At 42.5% G+C, this 12,003-nt stretch overlaps 1 protein-coding gene across 1 annotated transcript in view; it reads right to left on the bottom strand.

Annotated features, from left to right (window-relative positions):
* CEP192 (centrosomal protein 192) overlaps window positions 1–12,003 on the bottom strand; it is a 130,509-nt gene that overhangs the window by 9,250 nt on the left and 109,256 nt on the right. Inside the window, exon 50 of the mRNA XM_054985869.1 lies at window positions 6,455–6,550. Coding sequence (XP_054841844.1) covers window positions 6,455–6,550 — 96 coding nt within the window. The remainder of the gene's footprint in view (window positions 1–6,454; window positions 6,551–12,003) is intronic.

The following is a 12,003-nucleotide window of genomic DNA, read 5'->3' on the forward strand; positions in this document are numbered from 1 at the left end:
TGAAAGAATATTTTCCAAGAATCCTCATCTTTAGCCTTGATGCCAAGAAATTTTCCATAATGGTTCTGTGAACCAGATACAAATTTCAGCCTAAGCCCTAGTATCAGCATTCTCCCTTGCTACTGAATAAGGATTGTCTCTGTGAAGGGAATGCAAAAATGACATTACGATTGTTTCTTCTGTTTAGCTGATAAAAACTGTTATAGCATTTGAATGATAGCTCACAGATTCAGAATTATAGACATCTTAGCAATTGGGTGGGAGTGAAGGCCATGACCACTTTACCCTCCAACTTCAAATATGCAACGCTACTTGTTAATGCAGAAAACATGGTTGCACTAACCTGTAAGTGCACACATTGGGAATGTGCACATTCAGGCCAGCCATGGAAAGATTTTCAGAGCTTTCTAGAATACTAGGAGTGCCACTCCTCCCTTTAGCGCTTTCCTCCCAAAAATATCACGACTAGGATGTTCCCTCCATTCTTTCCATGCTGCCTCCGGAGGGGACCCCCCCCCCCAGAAACTAAGGTTCCAGAGAGTTCACCGTGGAACAGGAGGGAGGGATGTGTGCCTGCACAGAAGACCTCTCAATGAACTATAGTTACAGTTAAGTGCAACCCTGTTTTCATCTTTGTGGTTCTGTGCAGTCTTACATTGGGAGAGTAGCAAGATCACTTGATAAAGGCGGTAGATGTGAAGCTCTCAAAGTAAAAGACTATGGAGGACCACCTTCCCAAGAGACGCTTAGCGTCTCAATAACATTAACCCAGAGATGCTTCTAAAGAAGACTGGAGTTCTCTAAAACCGTCCCTGCCAAAGTACAAGCAGGAATGCCGCAAGGGTGGGGAGAGCCATGCTAGGTAAAGATCAGTGAAGGGCAACGAACAAGCATGCACTCAAGGGAAAGTGTGATAGCCTCTACCAACCCACAAAGGAAGAGTTATGTGAGAATACTGCCAGGTCTCTCTTGGAGCGTGAATGACTAATACAACCAATAATGTTGTGGGACGTGAGGGCTGAAAGCCAACCCCTGGTAGGGAATCCTGGCAAGGGCACTGGACACATTAACATTGTGAAACTCTCTGTATGGAAGGGACATAGGTTAGAAACCCACAGTGTCCTCATTCCACAGGTGGAAGTGCTGTACACTAAAAATGAAACATCAGAGAGGTGCAAAGTTAACAAGGGGTCACACCTCTACTTTAAATGTCTTTGGAGATCCACTAAGGAAGAGGAAAGTTTAGTCCCAAATATAATCAAGAGCACAAAGAGAAGGGTCCAAGTCCTGCTGTAGAGATTCTTGCCCACTTAGAGGTGCAAGATTTAGTAGTCAAGGAGCAGTGGTTGCCACTCAGAAAAAAACCTGAGATTATTGCTATAGTGCAGGAAAAGGAGCTGACCAAACCTACCAAAGCCATCAGTGGGAATAAAAACATAGCAGATCCATACCAGAATAATGAAAACAGTGAAGCAGGCATGATGGGGCCAAAGAAAAGACAAACCATCAATGAACCCTGAGCTGCTAGCAGAACAATTTGTGCAGCAAAAACCAGCCAGGAGATAAAACATAACAGATTACCCTGCCAGTGGATTAGCAAGGGCATTTACCAATATACCCTGGCATATACCCTGGCAGCAAAGGAGCAAACAAAAGGGCAGGTCATAGACCATCACAGTGTGTCGCAAGGCCAACTAGCCCATGCCTCCAATCACAGTATCTAGGAGCTGGTTCCAGTTAGTTGAGGAAACATTATTGCAATGCATTGCAGTGACGTGGAGCATTTGCAGTAAAACAAAAGACAAATAAAGGTAAGGTATGTCTAGTACTCTTGGTGAAAGTAGTAGTAGTAGTATGACAAAGTAATTTTGCAGAAGACCAGGAGCCATCCTTTCATAGTAGGGCCTTTGCACCACAGGAGAAGCCTCTGAGATGGCACTAAATCTCCCACTCACAGCATCATGACAGTGCCCTGGGAAGAACAGAGCACTGAAAGCATAAGAATGGTGTACCATATGCTGTGTCTAGGAAAGAAGAAAACAAATTTGGGTATTCCATGTAGTGTAAAACTTAAACTGAAGACCACATTCTGCCAAGGTGACACATACAGGTATATAAGAAGACAGAACTGTGGCCAAAGATCCAACATGGTGAGTGATTGAGACTCTCATTTCTGTGGTCTCTTGTGCTGGTTCTGTTTCCTAGGTTTTACAGCTAGGCAGGGTTGGGAAAACAACCTGAGCTTGTCTCCTTATCAATAGGAAACACCCAAGCGTGCGGTGCTGGATAGATCTGGGGGTTTATTTGGCTCTTTTTAATTAGAGAGCTGAAGACTTCTCAGTGTTTGGAGGATGCAGGAACATCAAGCAGGAGCAGGAGTGAGGTGACTGGAAAAAGGCCAAATAAGTCTGCCAGGGCCATCTGTAAATATAATAGATTTTTTTGGACTGTGCTAAAACCTTAAGAATTATTTTTTCCTCTTCTTTTATAAGAAACTAAAAATTAGAGCTACATTTTCTTTTCTTTTTTTCTTTTCTGAATGAAGAGAGCCAGTAAAATCTATAGCTTTCCAAAGAAAAATCAAAACAATTGCTAACGGCTTATTTGGACTTTGAATTCCAAAACGTAAGTTGGACGCTGATTTAAAAACCATCTTGTTAACCCGTTTTATTTAACTTTGGCTGATAAAGACCGTGAACTATAACTGGGGAAAGACGTAAGCACAAACATTGTTTATAATTCCATTTTAGCATCCTAATAATTGTTAAAGAAGCAATTTTAAACACATCTAGGAATATTGCCAACATTTGGACATTATTTGCTTTCTTTCCTCCTCCTATGTTTTAATTCTCTGCTCTGCAGTCTTCCTAAGGAGAATAGGAACTACTTAATGGACTTGAAATTGCTTCACCTTCTGGCTTAACTTGCTGTTTTTGGATTACAAAGCTTCTGTATTAAATCCCTCTTTTTTTGGTCTTTTCTACTATTTGAACTATAATATATCAAGAATATACATTTGTTGGATGATTGTTGAAACTATTTTCTTTTCTTTGTTGTCTCTATTCTTTTTAATAAAAAGAAAATGGCTGAATACTTAAAGTAAGTTCACTATGGAAATTTACAGACTGAAATATATTGCCACCTGTTGGCTGAGAGTAAATGGAACTATTGGATTATTTCAACTACATAACCACCACCTACTGGCTTGAAGAATGAATTGACTTTCCTCGTTTCTTACTAATCTATTCTAAGGGCAGACCTTTTGACATATTTAGGTGACCTCTTTTCATTAAAAAGAATCTCATCAAAATGACTTTTGAAGTCAAGTGAAACAACTGGTTCAATAGTGATTCCTGGCTCTCGGGGTTCACTTTAATTCAGATACCTAACTCAAGAGGACATTTGATTACAGTCCCAATATTTAAAATGCAGTCCATTCTGCTATCTGCCAGTTAGCCTTCTTTCTTCATTGGGAAAGCTATACTTCTCTTACCTACTTAAGTAACTTTTGAATTGGATTGAATCAGAAGCAGTGCAGGGTCATGAGCAGATTGGTTTCAAATGGGGCTCCTTGACTCCACTGCTTAGTCCTCTATCATCTGGCTGAGAAATATTCATCCTTTAAAAGGGGACAATTGTATGTGGCCTTAAACAGGCCTTTGACTCTATAAATCACCCCAAATTGTGAAGTAAACTTGCCCAAACCACCACTGACAAAAGGCTTCTAGGGCTTATACTACGACTATATTGTGGCTCAACTGTTCAAGCATGCTGTGAGTATGAAGGACATTTAACAAACTCATTTAACCTGGAAAAAGGAGTAAGACAGGGCTGTTTACTAGCTCCCTTTCTGTTTAATCTATATTTAAATGATTTAGTATCTAATTTTGACAAGTGATACCATCCACCTAAATTAATTGAATCTAGTGTCCCTATCTTTCTTTATGCAAATAATGCCACCATTTTGTCTCACACCAGGGCTGGTCTGCAAAGGGCCTTGCAAATCTTTTCCAATATTTTCTGTGTGTGAGTCTGGTGATTACCTACCAGAAATCTAAGATCCTAGTCTTCATCAAAAGTAGGAGATGGCCTCTGTTACAAATGGTAATCTACAGATTTAATACTGAGCAAGTTAGGACCTTCTCTTATTTGAGGATTCTATTTTGAGCAGACTTATCTTGGAATTCACAACTTAGAATGGTGTTTTGCAAAACAAAACCCTGTGCAAACTCTATGAACGAGTTCTTCTATAATAAGGAGGGGGAGTACATTCCCAGAGTTGTGCAGGCTTGTAACTTGAAAGTGGTTCCCCTAATTCTTTACGATTCAACTATTTGGATTAAAGTTGCTCCCAAAATATTAATCAGCCCCTTGCTCAATTTCTAAGAAAATTATTGAATGTACACTGTTGTGTTGCAAATTTTGCATAATTTGGTCAACTATCTTTTGAAACAAGAGCATGGCTCTCTGCCCTCAAACTGAGAATAAAATAGTTTTTGGAGGCTTTTTTGCTGAGGATGGCCTATTGGCTGCCTTGAAAGTGATACTCTCAAATTGGTTGGGAGGAAAACTTTGGATGAGAAACTGCCACTAGTTGATATGATGGCTAATCTTATCTCTGAGATGGGTAAAAAGTTCTCTCTTTGATTAAAAAGCGTGGTTTAGAAATTGACCATGGAAGTTTGACATGTAGAGCTCGTTGTCTGTTCTTCCTGTCCTTTGACATTACTCCTCCGAAATCTTTACCTCCCTATATGTATTGAATATTCCATGCAATTGTAGATCTTTTTTATTTACAAGATTGAATATTATACCTTCTATGGCTCTAGAAGGAAAATTTTTAAATAGGCCTTATTTTTATAGAATCTGCCCTTGCGGTCTTAATAAGATTGATACATCTTTACACGTCCTGCTTGAAGGCTGTTCGTATGCGAATAACAGAGACTATTATAATAAGCCACTTACTACTGATCAATCACTCCCCACTACACGTCAGAAACACTGTTTTATCTGCTTAGAGATAATGATCCTAAGATTACTTTGGTGATAGCAAAATTTATTTCAGTTCTTATATCCCTTGAGTTAAAAAAAACGATGAACAAGAACTTTCTGTTGTTAATCAATGAGCTTCTAAGGAAAGGAAAGGAAAGCATGGGTGCCAGGGAAGCAATCAGGCTGGTATGAAGTCAGCCTTGGAGAAGAACCGTTGTGAGGAGGCTCTGACAGCCACACCTCTAGACTAATCAAGGGTGCCAGAAAGGAAGCAGGTGCCTTTATAATCAGGCTGACATTTTCCAGCATCTTGAAGAAGCCTTTCTTGAACCATAACAATGAAGGGAAAGACGGAAACTTTTTCTTCTTTAAATGTAGTTGTATTCTTCACAAGGATATCTATTGAGGGTTAAAAACTTTTAAAAGAAATAATTCTCCTCAGCCTCAAGGATGAGGTGAGAGAAAAGCAGAGAACAGCAATGGAGATCCTTTCTCTGTGGTAGCAAGAAGAGAACTGAGGGAATAGCACCCCTCTTCCTGGTCATGTGATTTTTTTTGGCAGGAAAGCACCAAAGGGAGGAGGGGCATTCCTAGTCTTCTATAAAGCTCTGGAAATCATCTCCATGGCTGGCCTGCATGTACACAGTCCCAATGTAGGACTGCACAGACGCCATGAATGTAGGAATGTAGATGAATACGCTTTTGTTTTGCTCAGGCGAAGAAAAAGCAGGAAAGCTAGAAAAACAGCATTCCTTGCACATTCAATGGTGCAGAAGAAAGAACACAGATTGCAAGACAGAGGCATAAACAAATGGATCTGAGGGCTAGCCCTTCAACTCAGCAGATGCCCACACCATGTACTCAAATGCCACTACTTCCATCTCTGTCCCTCATTATGGGAAAAGGGAAATTTGCAATCTTCCTGTAACTTCAGCCATCTCAACACTACTTGGTATCCACGCCACTAATTTAAACAGGATATGAGACAGGCTGATGTTGAGGGATGCCACAGCACTCACTGGTGGCCCAAAAGAAAGCATTCCCTACATCTGAATTAATTTGAGCAAAGCAGTGCAGGGGTCTTGTGGGACACCTTGTAGAGACACCAAAGCTCCCACTATACAGTCGCACTAGCTTCTCCACCTACACCATGGCAGTTAGTTCAAATGGGAAAAAATTCAGTATACAGTACATTGAATAAAAATGCCTTGCACAAATCTAGAACAAAATAAGTCGACCTTGAGAGACCCAAGAAATTATATACTTCTATCACTACTATTAATATCTTTGCAAGATGGAATCTTGAATACAAATATGGCTTAATTTCACCCTGTTATAGGTGAAATCCTAGAATTTTAGTACCTTTAGCTACTTTTTCTTTTAAGCCAAATATGAAAGAATTTATTAGTTAAAATGCACACAATGTAGATCACTAGAATAATCTAGAATCAAATGAACTTACCTTTTCTTTCCCCTGAGCTTCAAGTGTACCAGAACTACAGGAACATTGAAAAGCTGTATATGTCGCTCTGTAAACCTCTCCACTTTCATCTACTCCCTAAAAAGAAATAATCATTCCTAAAGTTAATTGGTTCAGTTAAACAGCTTTCGAACATTCACAAGTGAATTATTTCTAAATCAACATATAACGAATTTCAGTTAAACAATGTTTCAGATAGCAAATCAAAACATAGATGTAATGATTTTAAGTGTGTATGTCTTTAAATGCTTGGTGTGGTACAGATGAAGTGTGGGGGTGAAAGAGAGGGATGAGTGAGTGATATGACTGGTTGATGACTGAGAGTGTGGGTGGAGTGAATGCACTTTTTAGTTACTGAGGGAGAGAAAAGATTCAGTCAGGGCAAGAGAGGCAAGCTGAGTATAGCCTTAGCATGTTTAAGCATTTCTGAGAAAAAAATATTGAGTCTGATTTTAGCAGGCAAACTGTGTGCGCACCTGAGAGAGAAAGTCTATGTGTATTTGAGTGGAGGTTGATATCTGAAGCAGGCAAACTGTGTGTGAAGCCTGAGAGAAGATCTGTGTGACTGTGTCTATGAAAAGAAACTTTAAGAACCAATAACACTCTTTGAAACCATCAAGCTTAAGAAATAATATGAAACCGATATGCTTCTTATAAAAATAAAAGTTTTTTTTAAAAAATATCCCAGAGTATCATTCTTATATCCCATTCCTATCCTCAGGGCCACATAGTACCACGAAGGAGCTTGATTTTTCAGCACATCACTAAAGGGGAAATTTAAATAAAATATCTTGGAATATAATATTCCTGGTGGCAGTAATCTACCCAGAGGGTGTAAGAGAAAGATTAAAGACAAAATCTACCCAAGAGAAAGAATGGTTCGTAACACTAGGGAACAGAGATGGGCATGAAATGAACCACAGAACAAAATTCTGGACGGAACGGCTGGTTCGTAGTCAAAGAAACACACGTTCTGTTTTTACGAAACAAATGACTTCTTCCTACCATTCCATGACCAGTTCAGGAAGCCAGACACTTTGACGCCATTCAATCCATCGCCCAAGCAACGATGGCAGTCTTTTGGTTGCCCCCAATCTGAGGCCTCCATGCTTGACTGGCAGCTGTCCTTGCCAACTAGAGAGCTCCCATTCTGGTCCATCCAGCCAGGAAAAGGGGGGGGGAGGGTTAGAATCTCTAAGGCAACTGAGGAGATGGAGCCTTCACAGTAGCCATGGTAACACCAATCTCTTCCTCCCAAACCATGTTAGGCAGGTCTTTCTGCCAACCAGAGTGCTCCTGTGTTGCTCTGAACCCAGACTCTCTTGGCAGTAGGAGGGTTTCTCTGACAGGGCCTGCTTGATCACCTTTGTCGGAGATCCTTTTTGGGAACTACCCTCCATGCTTATTCTCCCCCCCTCCCACCTTGGGTTTGAAGTGAATGGCAGCTGACAGCTAAGCATGTGGTGTATAAATATTGAAACAAACTATTGGGGGAGAGGGGGAAGGTGGGGTGATATATGGAAACTAGGAGATGAGAGAAGGGAGATGACAAAGAGGGGGTGCAGTGCGGGGCGCTGCTCTGCTGGAGTGGAGGAGGGAGCAGCATTGAGATTGGAGAATAGGAGAGGGAGGGAGAATGGAAGGGAGAAGGGGGAAGGAAAGTAATAGAATTTAAAACAACTTTAAACCCAACAACAGTGATTTGCTCCTACCTGTCACACAGGGACTGAAAGGGCATTGTGTGTCTCACCTCACTTCCTCCTTCCTCTGAGGCAGTGCACACACAACCAGCCACTCTTTCCACCAAAAGCGACTCCCCCTCCCCCCAAAAAACCCTGAGAAGAAGTGAGAAGTGGAATTGATGTCAGCCGGGAAAGGGATGTACTAAAAGGAATGACAGGATTGCCCATTGGAAATAATGGGAGAGGCTTGAAGGCTCATTGGAGAAAATGGGAGCCAGGAATGCCAATTTACTTGCATGGACTCCATTGAAATGCATTACAACACACACAAAAAGAGTCCAGTAGTGAAGAAGAGAGCTGTGGCTTATGAAAGCTCATACCCTACCACAAATTTTGCTAATCTTATAGGTGCTACTGGATTCTTGCTTTTTTCTACTGCTACAGACAAACACCCATCTTGGTCCATCAACACAGGCCCCAGATTGGAATGACAGTCCCTGGGAGAAGAATCAGTGGTCTGGGACTGGAATGGCAGTGGGTGTGGAATGACAGGGGGTGTCATTCCACACCCACTGGTGCCTGTCATTCCAGTCCCAGAACACTTCTTCTACTCCCAAAGGCTGTCATTGCACTGCACTCTGGGAGCTTTCCTTCCAGTCCCAGAGCACTGAGCCTATTCCAAGGACTGTCATTCCACTCTGAAACCTGTCCTTCTGGTCCCGGAGCACAAACTCTATAGCTAGGGACCATCATTGCACTCTGGGGGCTGTCATTCCACTAGCAGAGTATTCTGTCTGAAATCCATTCCGCATTTTCGTTGAAACTTTTTTTGTGTTGTGATGCATTTTAATGGAGCCCAGTTAAGTAAATTGGCATCCCTGGCTCCCATTATCTCCAATGGGCCTTCAAGCCTCTCCTATTATTTCTAATGGGCTATCCTCCTGTCATTCCTTTTAGTACATGGCGAGGGCAGGGAAGCAAGAAAGAAAGGAGGGAGCAAGGGGGAGAAAAGGTCAGATGGGAGCTCGCTGCTCCCCAGCTAGCTAGTGTCTCTTGCTTGCTCCAGCGCGGAAGCTTCGTCCAAGGCTTAAATTGAGAGAGAGAGAGAGAGAGAGAGAGAGAGAGAGAGAGAGAGAGAGAGAGAGAGAGAGAGAGAGAGAGAGAGAGAGAGAGAGAATGGAGGAGGAGGAGGAGGAGGAGGGAAAACAGGGCAGAGAGAGAAATGTCCCCGCTGATGGGGCTGAACATGAAGCTCCACTTTGGGCAGTTCACTGCCCTCTTGTCTGGTGGAAAGGCTGACGCGAAATGCAGGCACCACCTTCTATCGTCTTCCTCCTCTCCGGGTGCTGGCTGAGTGGGAAGGCAGGGCTGCCCTTTTGTGCTCCAGAAGAAATGCCCAGCGCCAAAAGAGGAGAATTCCTGCACAAGCGCATAAAAGCACACAGGGAATGCTGGTCGTTGGGGGCCGGCACAGCACTCCTTTAGAGTTCAGCGCTCGAGGTGGCTGCCGGCACTGACTCAATGGACGCACCAGGCCTGTCTGCACACCTCTTCAGTACCCTTTACTTTTATTTTGAGTGCCTCTACAGCCAGTGCTGGCATTAATGAAACTGAACGAAACACGAGGTTCAGTTTTTTCCCGGTTCGTGCCCACGCCTACTAGGGAATCAGAGTTCAAAAATAAAATTCAAGATTAATCCAGCATCTACTACGTTAGCTGTGTATAGAACTTGCTTACCTACCACAAACAGATTTTAGATGGCACTCCAGACAAAAAAAGGACTTGGCAAGACCAAGGTCTAACAGTGGAATACTGACATTAATGACTCATTTGATCAATGTTCAAGTTAGACGATGTCTTTGATAAGCCATAAACAGACTTCATTTTGGTGATGCTCAGGTAAAAACCCTACTAGCAATATTGGGGAAACTGAATTTGAGAAGTCATTTCCTTATTAAGAAAGAAGTAAGTATTACAAAATGAAATAATATGGATTTATGTGTGAGATAAAGTGGATTTCATTATACACACTAGGGGTGGGTATAATGAAATTCCTGAACCAAAAATATACACAGAACACTGTTTGGGCTCATTACCTTGATTTCCAGAACAGTTAAACAAATCCAAGATGCTTGGGAATTATGAACCCCTCTCCCTTGAAAAATCTGTTATTTTCTTCCCAAGTTCTAGTCATGCTGTATATTCTGTTGTTTCTCTTTGATTCTAATGAGTTCCTGGGAAATGATATTTCTCCCTTCCAATGAAGTCCTTGCAAAGGTAGAGCTCTCAGCCAACCACCTCTGCAGGCAAGCTTCAAAGAACTGCAGAAACCTTAGCTTCCTTTGAAAGCCACCTGGGGGCACCTTATTCAGGGGCCTATAGTACTGGAATCCTTGGTCCAATTCACTTGAAACTTGGGGATAGCATCCTTCACTGCACTCAATTTTGGTACAATTTGGGTGGAAAAAAACAGTGTTTCATACCTGTAACTGTTGTTCATCTAGGTCTTCCGTGCAGGCACACATGGGACTGCGCATGCGCGGGCCTGCCAACTTCAGAGATTTTTACAGCTCAAAGCCACTAGGGGGCGCCCCTGCCTCCTAGCGCGCATGCGTGGCCGTCTTTTCCCGCCGAAAAACGGCTCCTAAGAGGCGGGGCGCCCCCGACGTACCCTCAGATCCTCTTTCGCCACCAACTACAAGGTAAGTACCAAGAGAATTAGCGGGGAAGGAGGGAGGGTATGTGTGCCTGCACGGAAGACCTAGATGAACAACAGTTACAGGTATGAAACACTGTTTTTCATCTGCGGTCTTCCTGTGCAGTCCCACATGGGAGATTATATAGCTAAATACCTGGGTGTAGGTATAAATGTCTCGTCACAGGAAGATCGATTGTAGGACCGCCATGCCCACTATCGTTTCCTTCCTGTCCAGCACATCTAGGGCATAATGTTTGACGAAAGTGTCCACAGACGCCCAGGTCGCCGCCTTGCAGATATCTTGTAGAGGGACACCTCTCAGGAGCGCTGCCGAAGCTGCTTGCGACCTAGTGGAGTGAGCATGTATCTCCAATGGACAAGGTAAGTTCGCATATTTGTAACTTAACAAAATAGCTTGCACTACATCCACCGAGCCACAGTCTGAGGATTGGTGCCCATCCCCTTTTTTGGGCCCGCAAAGCAAATAAACAGGTGAGAATCTTTCGTAAAGGGCTTTACCCTATCCAGATAAAACAAGAGAGCCCTACAAACATCCAAGGTATGAAGGGATCTCTCAGCATCTGAAGAATGATCTTTGAAAAATACAGGTAAAGAAATTTCTTGCGACAAATGAAATTTGGACACAACTTTGGGTAAAAATTCTACCTTTGTCTTGAGGACCACTTTATCAGGGTGGATACTCAAGTAGGGGGGATCACATGACAGAGCCGCCAATTCACCTACCCTTCTGGCAGATGTGACGGAAATAAAAAATGCCACCTTAAAAGAAAGGAAATTCAAGGGGCAGGTAGCTAAGGGTTCAAAAGGTTTGGACATAAATTTGGTCAACACTAGGGGAAGAGACCATTGAGGTACCAACACTCTTACTGGTGGGAATAAATTGTTCAGCGCTTTCAAAAACAATTTGGATGTGTAATGAGAAAACACCGTCTTCCGATCCACTGGGGAGTGGAAAGCAGAGATTGCAGCTAAATAAACCTTAATAGAGGAGTTTGACAACCCAGATTGTTTTAATCCCCATTAAAAATCCAGAACTTCGGGGAGGGGGGAAGTCAACGGGTCTAACCCCCTGCCCTCACACCATTCTGAAAATTTATTCCATTTCAAGGAATACGACCGGCGTGTGGAT

The sequence above is a fragment of the Eublepharis macularius genome, chromosome 7 (genome assembly GCF_028583425.1).
Source record: "Eublepharis macularius isolate TG4126 chromosome 7, MPM_Emac_v1.0, whole genome shotgun sequence".
Classification (NCBI taxonomy): domain Eukaryota; kingdom Metazoa; phylum Chordata; class Lepidosauria; order Squamata; family Eublepharidae; genus Eublepharis; species Eublepharis macularius.